Below are 20,469 nucleotides of genomic sequence, written 5' to 3'. Positions count from 1 at the left end.
GACGACGACGTTTCATTTGGGCGAACCGCCCAATCTCTTTCAAACTGTCGTGTCAGTTCGGATATACTTTAAAGGCTGAAGTGGCGTTAATTTTAGATCGGGAAAACTTCCGTGAAATATCCGACTTGACAAGGTCCGCTAGCCAGCCCTGTTATCGTTGGCACATTCGTTAGTAACGATATCGACGGTCTCCTCCTACTTCTCTTAATCTCGATTTACTCCTGCAATTTATTGTTTAATTGAACGAAAAGCTGGCGCGCTTCGTTAAACTGGCTCTATCCATCCGCTAATCGATCGCGTTTCTCCCGATTCTTCGTACTATTTTTAATTTATCGGTTGCACGGTTTTAGATTCGCGAAATAACGAGCTCTCACTCGAAAATAACCGTCGTTATTTCTCCACCGTTTCTTATTACACGCGGAAGAACGTGGCCTATTATTAGCAGAGGCTCGAGTCGTATAGTTCGAATCTTAGGTTTAAAAAAAAGTTGTCTTAAAAAAAGATTCATTAAAGCGTTTTTTATATTACACGTGAGTGAAACGCGCTCACCCTCGGGATCTGCTCGCTCAATTTCGTCGCTTGCCCCTTCTTAACCCTGCGAGGTCGCGGTCCTAAAAATTCCGTGCTGCCGATCGTTGGAAACGACGCGACACGACGCGACCTGACGAAATCGATGAAACGAAAGATCCACGAAATTACGCCGCCCCCGCGAGGACAAAATTTTCGCTTCCCTCCCGATCTTTCGTGAACGAATCTGTCGATGACCGTCCATCTCATTTTTCTAAGAGCATATCCGTGTCGATACGTTGGCCATATTTATTCATGGCGTGACAAGCGGCCAGTGGTGATTCAGAAATTCACACAAACCGACCTACGTATATACGTTTATCGCCGATGGTACGCAAAAAAGGGAATGGAAAAAAAATTTACACGGTCACGCTTACTTCCACAAATGTTTATCGCGAGCTTTCTTTACCGTCTCGCCCCTCGAATCTTAAATAGTTCGAACGCACGGCACGCAATCCGTTTCAGCGCTAGAATTTATAAGGGCAACTATGACCTTTGGAGAGGAAAAAAAAAACAGAGGACAAAGACGGTATAAATTTTCTGAAAGCGTTCATGAATCGCTGCGTCATTTCGTTCTAGTTGATCGATTTGCAATTACGATATATGTGAATTTTGCCACATTTATACACCATTTTTGGTGTATAAATTAATGGCGAATTGGTAACTGGAAGCAACAAATCTATCGTTTAAAAGTCAACAGCTCGTATCAACGACTGAAGCTTTCCTGTTAATCCTGAGGAATCCTTCGAAGCTGTCTCGCGATCCAAACATTCAACGAAATAATTTTACAAATTTTTCTTATCATCGCACATCTATCTCTCTTAAAATTAATTTAATCGCGTCGCAATATTCCGCTATACGTTTTTATCTTCGCGAAGAATGAAATCATTTTACTTGCAGTTCATTTTCTAACTACAATACATACTGTCAAAAATTAGGCAAAAGTCGGGTTATTTTTGAGCGAAAGTAACATCGCAATGATAATCGCGCAAGTGCACTCACCACTCTGCAGCATGATGTCTTGTGAATGTCGAGCTAGTAGTGTCGAGACGATACGTCGATAAAAACAATCCAACCGAAGAGGATCACTCTGTACATTGCACTATGCACTTCACTGTAATAAGGTTACGTCGTACTTGTTACGAAGATTATCCACGCGGTACTTATTCCCTTATATAAGTGATTCATTAAAGCAACATGTCACTTTCGTCTTATCGATTCGAACGTCGAAACACGACTGCCGTTCCGACACGTGCGATAAGTCAAAATCGTCAAGGGTACGACTAATAAACGTTCGTGGTGTATCGTTGATCCGATACAATGTTCTAAACAGCGCGAGCAAACTGGTGTTTATTATGATCGAGCATTTTTTGTTCCTACTCGATCGTATAATTTACGAAAGTATTTGATGAATGTTTACGATAGAAAAATCGAACGTGTTGTATTACGAGCGTTATATATTAGGTCGGTGGATGTGAGATATTATTTTATTTTATATATTCGTATTATATAACGATATTACATATAATAATTTTAAATATTATATTAGAACTTTTACGCCAGTTTAAATTTGTTGCACCAGTATCGTTCATTAAATTTTATCGTATCGTTAAGTATCAACCTCATTAAGAAAGAAGACGTTTACTATGAATGACGTGTATTGAACGTGTAGATGATTGATAACGAAGGTACCAAAACCTCGTTATTGATCATCAGGGATAGTCAGAGTACTGGCGAGTGTTTTTGGAAACAGAGTCGATCGAACGGATTTATGTGAAAGAACTCATTTTTTGAAAAACTTATTTTCCCCTGTGACGCGGAATAACATCTTGCCGAGGGTCTGCTCGTATTCAGTTAGAAATTAACCAAGTTTACGCGTTTTTCGCAAATTTCTATAGCCAATTTTCTCGAAGAAATTTATATACCCGATTTCCTCGGCAACAAAGTATCGGAGAAACTGTATTCTGTGGAATCACTGTCTCGCTAATCGTACATGATCACTGGAACACTCTGTATATTTATGACAATGCTGCCTCCTTGTAATACTAATTAATAAATATATATACAAATTAATAAATAATAAATAATAAAAAGTTTCATACGCAAGACAAGTTGCATGCGACAAAAATTTTCGTACAATACGTTCAAGCAAATTTTCTACAAGTGTTCAAATACCTTCGCGAGTCACTGTATATCGTGGCTGATCATAGAGATCGTCTACCCTAAATTTCGGTTCTTTCCACCTGAGATCACAAATTCGAAAGATTATCAAAAAGATGAAGCTGCGATCGCAGTCACGACTGACAAAGGAGGGAAGAAGTTAATTACGTATTCACGAGGAATAGACTGAACGTGTACGATTATGATGTTTCGTTCGTGCTTTGATTGCTCACGAAGCAGTTTGTAAAGCAGATATCAGTTTCGGTATGTGCGGCTATAACGAACGGAAGTTGAAATAAATTAATCAGACAACGAAATTGTATCGTATTTACGCTTTCAATAATTTCAGTGTCAATGGAGTGGTGGGCGCGTGGAATAAAGCAACACTGGGGAACCTGTATACAGAGGATCCACAGAGGAGAAGCTGTTTATGCGGCTACTTTGATATCCAGTGAATAGAAGGGAGCAGAAGAATTAATCGAAGCCAGTTAACGAAGCTCTCGTGTGTGAATATACCTATATCATACATGCAATCTTCGGTGAATAATAGCGATCGAATAATTCAGGAGCGCGTTAGCCTTCGTAAGGTTAGTTCAACTCGGCATCCCTATAGTCACTTGATATTGGAAAACTTAATCGAATTCGCAGCGATTAAACACGAGCCGATTATAAGATAACTTGTATACGAGGATATCGGGGCAAGTCTATTTATTCTATGGTGGGAGAAGAAGAAAAGAAATTCCTTGCCATAATTAGACATTCGACTGTGATATTCGCGCTATCACGAGCCCCGGATGACGATATACGAATAATTCGCTGGAACAACGAGAACGACGAATGACAGCGACGAATCGATAATAGAAATGGGCGGTAAACTCCATAGGGTAGATTCATAATTGAACCACTTTGTACGTTGTATTCCTTTTTTTTTCTTTCTTTCTTTCTTTTTTATTATTATTTTTAACTAGAGCGAAGAAGCAAGCGCAGTCGTCGCAAAGCGTCGTATCCCCTCGTGTGGCAACAGGAAAATGCAAAAATCCTCATTAGCGTTTGGCGGGGGCAAGATGAAAAGTAACGAGCGGCGGCTGCTCGGAATAAATAAGCTAAGAGAATAATCTAAAATGCGAAGAAGAATCGTCGACGAAAAGCAGCAGGTCGTTGTCGAACGCGGTTGCCCGATTCGCCTGGTTTTTCGAGGCAACAGGACTAAAGGAGGGTAGAATCGGGCAGAAAAGAGGGTGGTGGATGCTGAGTGAGAAAGGAAGCGAAAGGGAGAAACAGAGTGAGAGAGTAAGAGAGTTGGAGGGAGGAAAACGTAGGAGGGGGTGAGAGGAGGCTGTGCTCGGGGTGCGGAAGAGTCAGTGCGCGGCGAGGCGCGCCAGCTGCCGCACGTCATGATTCTACCCCAGGTGAGCTACGAATTTACCCAGAAACATCACAGCACGCTCTTCACTTCAAAACGGGACCGCCAAAATTCGTGACTATATACCACTAATATATACATATATGTATATACATCTTTGCGTACAACTATTACAAAATGATTGTCTTTCACACCAACCCCTCGTGCATGAGACCAGTGTGCTCGATTGAACGGCGTACATCTTCACGTTGCTCGATTTGCTTTCAATCTGTCCAAACACCAGCACGTTACATCAACCAGCATGATTAACTACATCGCTCTCTTCGTTCACGTTTTTCTTTCTTCTCTTTCTTCTACCTGTGCTTTCGTATCCTTCGTACACATCGTGCATCGTGTGGCAAAGAGATGGCCGCGACGTCGGACGAAATTATAATCGAACGATCCTCGAGCATCCGTCGGGACACTGAGAAACCTCGTTTACGCTACTAGACGTAATATCGGCACCGTACTGTTAGCGTATCGTCGAGTGAAACGCCGGGATCACCAGATAGACCGAGTGGCTGCGCGACACGTCGATCGAGGATTTTATGGGAATCGATTCCCTGCACCGAGAACAACAGATCTGCTTCTCGACCGCTCGTAACGAGTGCCGTGTAGCAAATAAAAATTGACGAAAAGGCAGGCGAGGCTCTTCATCGCACACACATGCACACACACACACACACACTCTCTCTCTTTTTCTCTTTCTCTCTCTTTCTCTGTATCTCTCCAGCCTGACGATAGTCTCTGATCAAGCTGCTATTGTTTTCCAATGACGGTCACTCGTCCGATTGATCTTTTTTAACGACTCCGTTTTGCTCTTTCTCGCACTCTTTTATGGTGAACTGCGTATGAAACCAGCGGGGAATATCGTGACAACGCGCACCCTATTGCCTTCTACCAGAGGAAAGCGTAAAGTGATTTTGCACCGTGCAAACAAACTTTATTTCTCGATTCATTTACGGCGGACGCTTTGTTTGCCCGCGTAATTGACAGCCCGTCGAACGTGAATTAATCTTTTGCGCGCAATCGGGCGTGATAAATCTCCATCGGCGAAAATTTCAATTTTCACATGCGAAGACTCGGCTCTACGTACATCCAAGTTTCTTAAGCTACCTCGAGTGTTGTACAGCTACGGTTTTTCTATCCCATGCTCTTCTCCTCTTCTCGATCGATCGATTGCCAGCGATTTGAATATCTTCGTTCGCCGGAGTGGCGTTCGGCAAACGCAGCTTGTTGGAACAGGATCGCAACAGGTTCTCTCCAGCACCTCGATCGTTATCATCTTAATCGCACTAATTTATTTCTCCGGACTGTTCATTAGATTTTTCGCTCGTTCCCTCCCAATCACGTTCGCTCGTGTCTCCCTCGCTTTCTCTCAATATCCTCAGGCAACGATTATTTCGTGGTTTGCACGACGAATTAAAGACTCAGCCGTCAAGCCAAAAGTATTACAAGTGTCTTCTGCATACTACGTGCGACGGAGGAAGAAGAAAGGCTGTGCGCTGAAAATGAACGCGCCTTCTCGACGGCGGCAACTCAATTTCGTGGCAGAGCAATGAAAAGGGAAGTGTTACGGCGAGGCTGCGACGAGGCCTGAAACTTATGCATGCTACGCGACAGAATTATGCCGCGCGTCAACCATCGAAATCTTTAACGTGACAAGAGACATAAGAGATGTATCGACATAATAGAAGAAAAGATGGACGAGGAGAACGAACCGGATCGCTTTGTGATTTTACACAGTCTTTCCATAATAACGTTTATCATTCCGAGTCGTTTGTTCTTCGTTTACGGAGGACTCGAGTTTCTCTTCGACCGAACAATTTCCTGTGCAACTTCGAAACGCATCTTGAACATTCCGCTCTCGAGGGAAGTGTCAGCCAGCCGGTTCTCGTCGAGTTTTTCATTGCACCAGACGGCGGGCCTCTTTGATCTTCGAAATTTTTTCCAACTACTTTCGAATAGCGATGTTTCTATCGAGTCAAGATCAAGGAAAGTTCAATTCGTACGAGTGTTCGCCATGAAAACGTTCTTTGATTCTTTCAATCACCGTTTATGGACGCTCCTCTTGCGCGACGATCCTTTCCATTTGCGACTATTTTCGATTTGAATTTGTAGAATTTTGACGAGTGTTGTGGCTTTTGCGACGATTCTCCGATCGTTATTCAGTGAGATGTTATCGTAATTCAATTTCGCCTGCGGGATTTTAACGAATTAAGGAAGCTGTCGATGTCAGCTTTTGATCAACGCTTCCGAAGAGGAAAAATATCAATTTTTCCAGGCAGATCCACGAATCGGGAAACGCTGACTCGGGTTAATCTCGTTTGTATGAATCTGATTTAGTCGGCGATTTGATTCAAAGAAGCGCCGCGAACTCCATAAAATAAGGAGTACGATTGCGGTCTGTCAGAATGGAAATATTTCCGAGGGTGTAACGACGTCTGAGTTTCCAAGAGGGTGAAGAGTTATTCCTGGCCCGATTATGGCATCTTTAGCTGCTGGTTCCAGCAACTTCAGCCGAGACACGCCAAAAGTTGAAGAAAAATTTCTATCGATGACGAAAAATTCCCTGTCTTTTATTGCAGTAACATCGTTCCAAGCTTCGATATTATTTCAAAAATGTTCGATCGAACGATAGATCGAACGGTACAGGTGTACCCTCGAGTGAGAGGAAAGAGCTCCTTCGGGCGACATACGTGGAACGCAAATGGTATCACCGACAAAAACGTTGCTCGATTTAAAAAGGACAATTTCGATGGATCCGATTTGATCCGACCCTCGAGAACGCCGAACAGGGAATAGAATTCGAAAGGAAAATCCCAACTCGATATCGGAACTTGAATCGTGGGTCCCCGTGTCGTCGTTCAGAACGGACTCTTCGATCTTTGTCGGTGTGTCGAAAAAAATATTTTCCCGCTTCAAGTGCCCCAAGTTAACACTCGACTTGACAATCGAGCGACACGGTGGTCATCGGTGGCACACATTTTTCTACGTTTCTTAGAACCATCGCAACGAATAGGATAAATTTCACGTACCAACGAATCTTCAACAGTGCGAATGACTCGGATAACACTGACGAGGGAAAGTGTTCCGATACGATATGCTATTTTGCGAAAATTATTTGTTACGGTGTATATCACGATCTATCGCGGCGAGATATCTGAAACACGCGTGGCAATCGGCGTCTTAACGCGGATACGTTAGAGTCGAGGGAAACGTAACGAATAATCATTTTTCCGCTCCGATTGCGAGTAGATGGTTCGGCTACCGATCGTGCGAAATATGTGATTTAATCTACACGATATCGCAATTGACTCTGATGGTCGGAGATTGAAAGTTGGTGCGCGAAATCGAGTGTCAGGTGACGGCTGATACATCCGCGAAACGTCTACGCAGGAGCAGCAATCAACCTCTACCCATCCAATTTCGATCGAAACAATTTGGAAGAAAGTCGAAAACGGCTATAAAGTTAACCGAGCAAACTCCACTTTCTTAAAGCCCGATTTTCCCGAGGGTCCGAACGCCGAGAGGCGTGACTCGATCCCTTATCCCAGGGTAGGAAACAATCTCTTTGTAATTACAGAGCAGCTCTTCGATATTTTTTATGGAGCATGCTGACTCTAGAAAGGTCTACCCTACCCTAGGCATCCCAATCACGGTTGGTTTCCTAAGGATTTACCAGCTGGGTTCACCTTACGTCTTCGATGTATCCTCTCCATCTTGGGTTGGTGGACAACAGAGAGAAGACCACGACGATACGTACAATCGATAACTCGTAACGGATGGTTTACAATCTGTCGCAATGTGACGGTGTTTCTTGCACTTGCTTGGAAAGCCTGTTTCTGGCGAAGAAATTTTGTGACAAGTTTCGAGTACGATCCATAACTCTTCTTGCTTCTCACTCGCAAATGTATCGCGACAGCTCTCGTGGAACTTCGTTATGGATTTTCTTATGAATACATTTTGCCGCAAAGAGACAAACTCATCGTGATTATAACAATGAAACTCGAAAGCAATCCGAGAATCTACGTAGAAATTATCAGACATTTATCGCGAGCATACACTCGTTGAAAAATTACTGTACGAATGGTAGTCTTAGATGTACAATTAGCGCTAGAAATGGTCTCGCTAATTGATACAACGAATAATTGATTTTTCACCTGCAACTTTCATTGCAACTTCCATGTACAGTCTCAAATCCGTTTGAAATTTCACCAATATAACAGCTGCGGTCGTGTCTCGCTACGATACTAACGAGAGTTAAAAATACTTTGCCGAGCCACTGTATCTTGTAGAATCTGATGGATTATCTGGCTGGGCAGCGATTGCACGCAAACTACTTCCGGTTAGAAGGGCAAAGGGCTTGCCGAGTACGCCTGTTGCGCGTTAAGGCCACAACTTTGCTATCAATTACCGACAATGATAGATCGATGTACTCCGGCAAAACTGCTTGATGAGTTTCTTTAATTACAATCCTCTTCTCGTTAAGCTTCTGCATAATAATTTTATAGATAAACACGGCGATAGATTAATACAATCATCTAACTTTCTATCTTTCTTCTTGCTTTTCCTCCGCTCTTTCTTTATCTCAGTCACGTTCCCATTGAACATTTCCTAAGTACTTGGTTCCTTAGGGTGTATCTAGGTTAAATCTGAGTTAGGTTCGAATTAAGTTTCCACTAAGATTCTATCCTTCCTTCCAACTCCGCCTAATAAAGCGCATATCTACGTCTCTACGTCTATTTATCTCCATACTTTCCAGTGTTTGCCCATCTTACGTAAGACGCAACGCTGTCCTCCATTCAACGAATATCGCGTTTGGAATATTTAACACGAGTTTCCTGTTACATCGCATCGATTGTTCCAAGCTAAATTTTCCACCCGTTATCAACGCCAAAGATAAGCCAAACGTTGAGAGCGAAAGTGCAGTGATACAGATCTTCCCGCGTGCGAGTTTCTGGCGACAATTTATTCCTACGAGCCGCGTTCATCGTAAAAGAAAATCGAGGAATTCGTTTCTTCCAAATGAAACAGAATCGGTTCTTACGCTAAATAGTTTTTCTTGTTTCCTTATTACGAGTCCGACAAATTCGCGTCCAACATTCTTAGACACCCTGTATGCATCAACTATCTAAATATCATCGTTTCTATTAACGTTCTTCCGTTGGTCTAAAAGAATTTGTAAAAGTCAGTTTACTCGGATTTCTAATCTGAAAACAGAGAGACTGTCAAAAGATCCGATAGTTCGATTAAATTTACAATTAAATGCAAACACTATTTCGATTAACGTATATTGTTTTTGAAAGACAATTAAATCGTGTCACAATATTCCGCTAGATCCAGCTATACCACGAAGAATAAAATCATTGCAGTTTCATTTATCCTCAATTTTGTTCGTTTAATTGTAATTAAGATACAGTTTGCGATAGCTGGAAATGACAATTTTTAGCGATAGCGTACGTGTATCGTAATCTCCAAAAAAAAAAAAAAAAAATTACATTTTCTAGGAGAAAATTAAATTCTATTCCTGAACGTTTGTAAACAATCCGTCCTAGACGTCGATTTCGGATTATCAACCGATACATCCGATGTTAATACCGTCAAACTCCCTTTCGAGTACATAAGCCGAATAAGGCTGCAAGTATAGAATTACCGCGGAGGTTAATCCTAATTAAGTCGGATGGCTCCTCGAAAACTTTCCGATCGAACTAGTTGCAAGCATATTAACCACGTAATATTTTCTTCTGGCTTAAACGCATCGAGTCTGCGGAAGATACACGGAAATACGGGAAATAAAACGGTCATCGATCAAATGATCAAGATCAAGTTAATCAAGGAACAGTTCGTTAATTCGCTCGTTATACCGCAGCCGAACGATGAATAAATTTTCCAGAATAAATAGCGGACTGAGTTTCTTCCTTGTTTCAATTATGACCGCTTCGATATCAAACATATTCCTCGTAAATGAATCTCAGATTTCCATTAATTTTATCGACCATCTAAAATTTCACCGTGTCTTTTACGTTTAGGCTAAACAACTTCTAACTTAAACAGATTTAATGTATTCCGTTGAGAAATATACCGCTCAGAGATTTCGAAAAGCTTCTAATTGCTTTAAATCGTTATCCTTAATTCCATCAATGATCTAAAATATCCCGCTTCTCTGATCTTTTCTGTTTTATGTTGAACGAATCTCTAACTTGTCTTCGTTTAATAAATTCTATGGGCAAAAGTTCACCGTTGAAAAATTTGTTAATTCGTTGGTAAAGATTCGTATCTTGCACTGAATGCTGCATCGTGTTTAAACATTTTCGTACCGCACAAGCACGTAGTTGTTGAACGATCAATTAAGCTGGACAGCTTAATGGAAAGCAAAGGGTACTCCTTTCACTCAGAAAATTCGTGGAAAATCGGAATTATTGCTTTAAAAGTTACTGTCTTTTGTATTTAAGTTCGCTACGTTTCGTCCAGAAGCAGAAAATATATTACACGCCGCTTTATCAGAACATTACATTTTACTCTAATTTCAAATTACGACATAAAGCGTTCACAATTATTCGAGAGTAGAAAGAAACTCGTTTTACCTCGTTGCGAAATTTACCTTTCTTCATAGATGGACAGTAATTTCTTGATATTTTGTGTATGTAAACACCGCTGGAAATGTACTCGATTAACTTTGTCGTACCGATGAAAATCACATCGGTAGCCGTAATCATTTTTTCGTGATGTCAGGTAATTGAATTTTCAATTGAATTTCAGGGCTCGATTTCCAGTCGCCGTTTAATTTAGGCGACCTTTACATTCGCTAGATTCTGTACTCGAGGCTAGATCGATATATCTTCGATCAGTGGCGAAAGCACCGAGTTGGAGACAGCCATTGAACCTGCTAACTAAAGCCCGCTATTACACACTGCGGTGTATATTCTGATACCAAGTGCAAGCTGTTGTGCTCGGTCGAATCGTACAGCTCCATTATTGATACTATCGAGAATTTCGTCAATCGAGAACCCTCGACAGATCCTCTTTGTTTCCCTTTGTGTCCCATCGATCATAGCTTGATCGACAAACCTTTTTACCGGTGTATTTAACAACCCGGAAAATAACTACTGCTCGGCCGTATATCTCGCGATTTCTTATCGTGTGTAATCTTTTGGATAATAACGCGTACTAGTAGTCAGAAACCAGATTCACAACACTGTGGGATTGGAATTACGACCCATGTCTCGATTCATAGGATTAAATTATTAGGCTTTCGAAATTTCATATTTTAATCGAACGTAGGTTTCCCGCGATATAATCGTAGGTTCATTTATGGTAATTGTGTAGCATGATGAATATTTTGCTAAAGAAAAGAAAGGTGAAATTCGTCGAAGGGAAATTAAGAAAGCTTTGCAGGAAAAAGAGACTTGTGAACAATTTTGTTATCGGCTCTTCAATTACACTAGGTGTGTGCACGTGAAAATTACAATGGAGCAACGTGATATAACATTTCCGCCCTTCTCTTACGATCCTAGTGTATTAAACAAATTCTATGCGTACGTTTAAAATAAAACAATTTCGAAATAAACAGGATTGTCGGTTTCATTAGATTTATATCTTTCCTAGTTTACTGAACTTACAAAACAAGCTCTACAAAATCTCGTAAATTCGTCGATCATTCTCTGATCTTTTACTTTTTTGAATTTGCCGAGTCCAGAAAATCTACAAAAACGGACCTGTCACGTTTATCTGCCGTGGATTCGCGTGAAACATTACATCCGATAAACGAATCGAAAGTAATCTTTGCACGTTTGAAATATATGTGTTTAACACCCATTCTTTAAACGTCCATCGTTATGTTTTTCGAATATTTTATTTCACCGAATAACAACATTAATATAAAAGCAAATAGTTACGTATCCGATTCGAGTTATGGAAACAAAATGTTCCGATTTATATGCTCGTCGTCGTGCCATTGCTTTCTGATAATTCCAAACTTCGTATTTCACCGTCATACAATGAACTTTCTGTTGGTTTTCCAGGCACATCTTCGTAATTTTAAAGCGAAATACGAATCGAACTCGTAGCATCTCTTGCTCGAACGGCATTCTTCTTTTTCTTCCGCTTTTATGCTTCCTTAATGATCTTCGTGATCCGAGTAACTCGCAATGGAGCGAGAGGCCGGTACGCTCTTTGAATCCGAGTAATTTACGCTCCTTGCGAATTACATATCGAAATCCATCGAGCCGTCGATATCGTTTCGATTGATCGGTCGAAATGAACGTTCCGGATGCAGCTCTGTTAACGCGTTAATTTACTTTAAATCGATGCATATCCCTTCCCCTCTGAAAACGTTGATTTGTCTCCGATAGAAAAAAATTCAGGAAAAATTCCTCCATTCACGCACACTCGATACACTTGCCAGCGTTTTTAAAAGTAACCGGACATTTGGTTCTTTTTCACAGACGGAAATTCAATATGCAAAAGTGCATAGAAGGCGTAAAATTTGCAGATGTACGTACACAGGACGCGCGTAATCTGCAAAAATATATCAAATATTCAAAGTACAGTACTCGTTATATCATCTAGTAGGCGAAATAAATCTCTACCTACGTTCTACCCCGTTAATTATAATGAACCCTGTAAAAATATAAATTTACGTAAATATCAGCGGACCACAGTTATGATCATTACAGTTACGTAAATATCTTGCAGATGTTTAGATATTTCTGGGAAATTTAAATGTGCAGATATATACACCATATATATATAAACGTAGCACGTAAAGATGATAAGTAGCCTAAAGGTTAATAGACACTTAAAATTTATAGTCTCTATAAAAGGATAATAAATATCTGCTCACTCTATTCGTTAATTCACCATTAAATTTCTAAGAAGGAATCCTATAGGTCTGTGATCGATAGACGACGAATATGTATTTTCTAATCGAATATCGAAATTTTTCTCTAAAATCTATTACAATTATCGATTCAAACTGATATCGAAAAGCTAACGCGAAGACTTCTTCTTTATTTTATGAACCCTACCTACCGGATAACTTCTCCATTGGAACATTTTAATAAAATTCATATACTGTTCGCACAAATTCACTTAAATGTCCGAATGTCTATAGACAGCAGAATATCACGAACATCTTCTTTTGCGAAGATTTTACGAAGACACATAGAAAGTACGTGTATCTTCTTGCAAAGGCGAACGTATCAATGGAAAAACTTACATCGTGATCGTTCTTATCGCTCGTTCTTCGACACGCAGATAATTAAAATTCGCGGACAAGATACACATAGCCTTAGTTTATTTTTGCACAATGATTATTCGGAGAGAACGCAGGTTTTATCGAATCAACCCTGTTTCTCTGTGTCGTGCTTGATTTCTTCTCGCATCGCATCGCGTTCCTGTTCGTCGATCGATCAATTTTTTTCTACGTCGAAAGCTCTCGACAGCATCGACGATCGTCAGTCGACAACACTTTTCGTTGTTCACGAAACTCTTTCGAATCAGCAAGAAAAATAACGATGTTTACGTTCGATTCGAACGCCGATAAACCACAGGTCAGCTTTTATAACAATTTACAATTGCGCTGTGCAATTAGCACGCAATTTACCATTGTACATAAATTACAATTGTGTGCGATCAGCGTGATATATGCAGCTGCCATGGTCCTTGAAAAATGCAGCGAAAAATACAATACAACCGATCCCATGACGATGGACTTTGTATAAATTATTTTTTATTACCATTAATATTAACGTATAAAAAATAACGAAACATCTTTCGTAATTGATGCCAATCTAGACGGTTTTTTAAACATTTCTTCGAAGTTGTAAACATTTCTCTGTTTGCGCGACAAGCAACATTCGTCGATTCAATTTTGTTTCGTATTGTACGAAAGAGATCTCGTCGACTCGGGCACAGGTCAAAATCGCTTAGACGTGATCCAACGAGAGCATTCACAGTAGGCGGTGCGGTCAGGTCAAGTGAAAATCTGTCAACCTTGGCGTCGGTTTACTAGCAATCGAGATCTCTGTCCCACGGTCGGAGAGGAACATGGAGGACGAGCGTTTAATCGATCTTCGTACGAAATTACAGCGAGCTGTAACGCGATTTTCATTAAAGTATACTTGGAAGACGACATTGTGCCTACTTCCAGTGAACAAATCAAAATGAAAAATAAAATCCTAGATTTTTGATCGCAGTTCGACCGTACCTTTGACCGCTAGTGTGAACGAGGCTTAAGATCGTCGTATTCGAGGAAACTTGAATCAACGAGCATTTCTTGTTACCAGCGAACGAAACAGCATCGAACAAATAAAGAAAATTAGCTTTAATTCTTTAAATTACGTAAAATGTTCTTATTCCATCTACTTGTTGTGTGGTTTAACGTTAATGGTAATAAAAAATGATCGATACAAAACCTGTCGTTCAACAAGTTCAATTATACTCTTCACTGTAACGCGGTTAAAGTAAATGTTAAGCAAATGTTGATCGCGCATGCACGGAAAAATTATTCTCTCTCTCTCTCTCATTTAATGGCGAAGTTGTATTTCAAGTGGTCTGTATCTCGGTATCTCGTGTGCCAGCGTGCGCATGAATTTTCCTACCTGCAACCGGCGGGGTAAGTCGTTTACCCAGATATTTATCGGTATCGTGAAATCAGAATCCAATCAGATCGTAAATCGGGGTTGACGTTCTCTTCGGCTCAAATTCATTCAGCTTTCGAGCCGATCCACGGAATTAGAATTTTACTGATAATGGCGAATCTTGCGGAACGAATTGAATCGTTTACGAATCGCTACGCGAATTTCCCCATGATTCGTCGCCCTTTCTTTTTTCTTTTTTTTTTTTTCTCCTTCTCATCAGATCGCAATCAGGATAAACGGGATTTAATTACGACGGTCGTGGGTAGACCGGAACTCTTTCATTCTTTTTCCCATCCGCCGCCTGCGACTGCGCTTGCCATTCCCTCGTCGACATTTCTCTCGTCCTTTCTCTCTCTCTCTCTCTCTCTCTCTCTCTCTCTGCCTGTCTTCTCTTGTCTCTCACAAACCTTTTACGACGGAAATTTGTTTCGACCTGTTGGAACAATTTTCGCGATCCTGAAAAACGCGTTGGTTTCTTTTTTTAAAACCGATTGTCTACCAAAATTGTCCAGGAAGGCAGAAATTCTGTCACCGAATCGTTCAAACCGAGCGACAGTTGAATTTCTCCACAGTCTATTTCCACGAGTCAGGCACAAAATCGAAACTCTTAGTATGAAATAGGTGCGAAAGGTGCGGAGTGTTACGTAATAAAATTGTAATAGGTAGACTGGCGATTTTTATTCGTTTATAGAAAATTTGAAGGTGCAAAATCGCACAGAATACGCAGAGTTCAGAGGAGATAAAACATCCAGAGCATAGTACTTCCTATAATACTTGATACGTAAAACAATTTTCTACCGAGACTCTAGCTTTTTAATTATATTCTCAAAAATATGAATTTAATACACGACAATAACATAAAAATCCACGACCTAATGATAAATGTCACTGACGTTCTCGTTCCATTTCTATTTAATACTTTCGTACGGCAGAACCTCGTTTGTCCGAGACGAGGCAGTTCGGATAACCGAACAGTTCCGATAACAAGGATTCAGCAGCTATTGCCTGAAAGCTGCCTGAAAGCAACAGCAGCTAAAAACAAAAATTCCACAAAATTTCGCGTGCATCAAAGTTGATGGTCATGTTCGCTGAAATTGTTGAATTAATCACCGCGCGGATGGCAAACACCATTTTCGTAGCGCGTTAAGAACACGGTATTGTTTTAAGCAGCGAATAGTAATACAGTTTTGCATTACCATGAAACATTGGGAACAAAGGACTTTCGACCTCCCTGCCATTTGTCCAATTGTTTGTCGTTTAATTAAATGGCATCAACTTGGGCGAAATTAAACGAAGCAATTTACTGAAGCAATTCATGAGAATACGCATTGCACCGATGAATCTATCATAACCACGGAATTGAAACCGGATATCGTGCGGCCTGTAATACCTGGCATTTTCTGCAAATTTGTATTCAACGTTATTTATTCGATGCGAAGGATGCGACACATTTTTACATTATGCGCCGCACACGATATTGTGGACTTTTATTAGCAGCGTAACGCGACGCGTCTTTCGCGGCTATATAAAGTTTGAATCAAACCCTGGAAATATATATAGAAATCATAAAACATTCACTACGAATGTATATTTAGTAAAAAATTAATATACAGCACAAATAACCACTCGAAGTATAAGTATAATGAGTATTACGGATATTGCCATTAAATATTGAGGCTTATTAATGTAATCGACGATCGACTGTTTAAATATCTCTGTGATATGTGTAAAATACATGTATACCTATTTGCGCGAAATATCTTGCAGCTTTGATTGAATTTCACCAATATGTTGCCATTTAACCGTGATAATGTGTTACATCTCGATAGATCAAAGTGTCTCGTATAACATACACAATATACATTTATAACAGATATCTACATGATATATATTTACAAAGGATACCAGATATAGACAATTGCAAAGGTATTTTCGTAAGCCACTATATATTTTGTTAAGGAAATCACAAACCTGAATTACTATAGAGAGAGAGAGAGAGAGAGAGAGAGAGAGGATCGATGAACATAGCTACTGAGCAGACTATACCGCTGCGAAACTAACGGCAAGTGAGGTAGATAGATTGTTATCGAAATGTCCCCGTTTGGCTAATTATTTGCCTATCGGTCGCAGGGTAATCACCAACGTTTCGGATCGAACGCTATATCTGCTCATAAGCTGATATTACAAGCTCGATATAGCTCCTATATCACGAATCGCAGCTTCTTCGTTGTTTGCGAACATCATCCTCAATGCCGTATAATTAATTATCCGTGAAGTCTCGTGTAACAATTAGAGTTCCATAAATATCATTTAACCATAAGAAAAAAATGGCTAAATTGAGGTGATTAAATAACATGAAATTTCTAGTGCGAGTTTAGCGGCGTTTTAACAAGAGAAATTTCACAGGTCTTCCAGCAGGGATTAACTCTATGCAAATAAGATGAATCCACTTCGTAATCCACCTTAACCAACACGATGCACGCTTAATTCAAATGCATATTGTTGTGCAAATACGTATTTATACAACATTAAGACGCTTGCAGAAAGTCAAGTTACCTTGAGGAATGGTTGGAAAGCTATTTAAAAATTACTATCTAGTTTGAAACTTGTGTGAAGATGGATGAAGACCAGAATTTTAAGACGTATGAAGGATTCATGCATCGAACGTTGCAACAAATATCTCGTCTTTATATTTCAATCGATAATACGCAGAAATATATAAAATACGTACAGTGAATTGGTTATAGCACTTGATAAATCTAACAAATCTCCGTTTAGGTTTGATTTTGTTTAATTATGAAATTAACGATGGAATTATAAATGATACTTACTGATAGCAAAATTATGGAATTGAAATAGCACAAACAATAGCAATCTAGGCAATATAAGTAATTGTTACTAATAATTTTCTAATTAATATTCCAAAGAATCTACTTCGCTTAATTGCTCGGTCAACGATATTACGGATATTTTCCATGAATTTCATTTGATAAAATATAGTCAACAAGTTATTCGATCGTCATTTCCACCTGCATTCGAACAAATATTATTTATAATTTAATGTTTCCCTCGGTGTATCAATAATCGAACGATGAATGGATCGAGTTTCTTCACTTATTATAATCGTATTATCTCTGTCATCATGAATAGTTTATGATGCTCCAATGAAACTTGAAATCACTCGAAGATCATAAGTACTAATTGAGGTCGTGTCAATAGCGTTCGATATCGGTCGAAGGTAGCAGGGGTCATCGAGGTCACAGGATTAGCGTTCACATTATGGGATACTATCATCGATAGATACTCGAGATCTTTCAACAATGATCTCGCAAATAAATATTGAAATTCATCGGTGTTTCTTCATTTCATTCATTTCGTTCATATGAAATGGATACAAAAAATATTCACACACACTCGTATTTATTGTAGCAATTAATTAATGAACTAGGTTCAGGCGTATTCAGTTTCATATCATTTGGTAATACGGTGATATGAATAGAAAAATTGTTACTATGAAAATGAAATGGAGAGTCTGATAAAATATGCTATCGATATTTTGTGTAGCCATTGTAGAAGGTTCGAAAACTGTTACGTTTTCCAAGATGATCTGGCAATCTTGAAAGAAGTATTATATGTGCTGCGAGAATGTCTGAGAATCATCCATTACTGGCTATCACGCTTAAAGAAACGTTTATTCATATTTTATTCCCGACGTACAGCGTTTCGCAAGAGTACCTATTTCAATATTTACTATAAAATTTCTTTACAAATGTATTAGGCGAAAATAAAATGTCGTCTGCTCTTTCTCTATTTCCTCATTTTTTATTAAGTGTCCTATTTTTCTATCCTAACTGTGGGAAACTTCCGTGGTCTAAACAGGTTTCATTATTTCAGGCTTGATCCTTAAAAATTACGGATTTACGTTTAAACGACATTAAACATTGTAAAGTTTGAGATCATTCTTGGCCATCCGCTTCAAACACCTTCAGATTCAAGTACACGAGATAGAAGAACATCTTCTAGAAATATCTTCCAGAACTATCGTTAGTACAAAGATAACAATTGCGATTAGTCGTAATTCTGACCTTCTGGTTTTACACAGAAATTAATGCTACGATGTTGCCACACTGTCAAAATTCCGAAAGAATAGAACTCAGTCGAGTTACCTAATTCGTTAGGACTCTTGACATCTTTCGCCGTGAATGATCGTACGGACAAATGAAGGCTGACGTGTTTTCGCGAAACTGAAATTTCTAGCTTGGTTTCGCCGTTTTTTTCGCCTATCTAATGGCGCATAAGCGCAAGTTACACGGGCCAAATGGAATCCTTAATAAGTGGTCAACGTTTCCCTTGTTCAAAGATACGAGTACCTGCCTTTCATTCGGTCCTGGCGAGTCGCTTCGGTACCGTTACAGCTAAGGCGAATTAAAAGAAATCTCACGGCGAACATTCTCTTCCTCCGGATAAAAGAACCACTCCCGGTATTTCTTTTCGATTACCTTTGCTCCACCGAAGATGCTACTTACGAACCGACCACACTAAACGAGAAGATGCGCTATAGTCGTGTTCTTTTGTAAAGCAGTGAACACTATAACAGACTACTTCCTTGTTGCTGTTCTAAACGGTATCTTCGTTGATTGGAAATTGGATAGGTTCGACCTGCTCTTCCATCCCATCGATTTATTCAACATTGTATAATACAAAAGCAATTTCTTTTCTCTGAGAAAGACGAATTAACTCGTCACTCGGGTTCTGTTATTCCATATGAATTATATCTACATTTACAAAGACTGGAATCGACCAAATTGAAATCGCTTTACCTTTATTACGTATTGGGTCGAGTAATAAGTTTGTCTGTTTCACTATTTTATCATTTCGGAGGATGTTGCAAGCGTTGTTTAAAGATACATCTGAATCTTTTTACCAAGGATATACAGGGTGAGTAGGTAAAAACTACTAGCTGAAATCGATTGTTAATTGCTGATTTTATTAAATAACGTTTGTAGTAAAATCGATTGTATTTAAGAAGCCTGATCGGATAAGTACACGTTGATTTTTGAATATCTTAAAATGATTAAAAAATCAAAATATACTTGTCCGACCAGCATTTTTAAATGTAACGAGTTTTAATAATTAAATAATAAAGTCAATAAACAACGAGTTATTTCAAGTGGTAGTTTTTGCCGACTCAGCCCGCATATTTATAAAAGAATGGAATAAATATATTATTACGCCAGTAGCTGCTAGCCCGCGGCTTCCCTCGCACAGTATTTGCCCTTTTAACGATTTATGCTTACTACATTCTATTTGAACGCCCTTTAGAAGCTGAATTTCAAAAGACACTCGAACACGCGTTTGTTTATCTTTAATAAAGAGTTCGTATGGCGAGTCTCATATTTCCAACTTCATCAACTCGTGGAATATAGGTGTCCTTTTAAGAAGAAATGTATCCCTCTTTTTACACCTTTAGGATAAACATTTCGAAAAATCCTTTCTTGTCCCTTGTCTACGTCATAGAAGAAATATACCGTCCAAATTTCACGTTTCTAGGTACAGCGATTTGAGCTGAACGTTGGCGAGTGAGTCAGTCACTTTTCCCTTTTATATGTATCTGTATAGAATACAAATTTAATTTCACATGAAATTATTACTCGACCTACGCTTCTGATTTCCGATTTTTTTTTTTTTTTTTTTTTT

The 20,469-nt window shown here is 39.4% G+C and overlaps 2 protein-coding genes across 5 annotated transcripts in view; one reads left to right on the top strand and one right to left on the bottom strand.

The window, feature by feature from the left end:
- The window catches only part of LOC100743131, an 83,175-nt gene extending 81,145 nt beyond the window's left edge, over positions 1-2,030 (bottom strand). The window contains exon 1 of the mRNA XM_033319090.1: positions 1,570-2,030. The gene's annotated coding sequence lies outside the window, so the exon portion shown is untranslated. The remainder of the gene's footprint in view (positions 1-1,569) is intronic.
- Positions 2,031-4,041: 2,011 nt separating this feature from the next.
- LOC100743009 (dopamine receptor 1) overlaps positions 4,042-20,469 on the top strand; it is a 57,327-nt gene continuing 40,899 nt past the window's right edge. Inside the window, exon 1 of one of the 4 annotated variants that reach the window (XM_033319085.1) lies at positions 4,042-4,136. In XM_033319085.1, the coding sequence (XP_033174976.1) occupies positions 4,122-4,136 (15 nt within the window). In that variant the 5' untranslated portion in view covers positions 4,042-4,121. The remainder of the gene's footprint in view (positions 4,137-20,469) is intronic. The other 3 variants (XM_003486956.4, XM_024365364.2, XM_033319087.1) reach the window with 3 other exon arrangements.

This window comes from Bombus impatiens, unplaced genomic scaffold (assembly GCF_000188095.3).
Source record: "Bombus impatiens unplaced genomic scaffold, BIMP_2.2 scf_0135, whole genome shotgun sequence".
Classification (NCBI taxonomy): Eukaryota; Metazoa; Arthropoda; class Insecta; order Hymenoptera; family Apidae; genus Bombus; species Bombus impatiens.
This window is presented reverse-complemented; position numbering and strand designations above follow the sequence as displayed.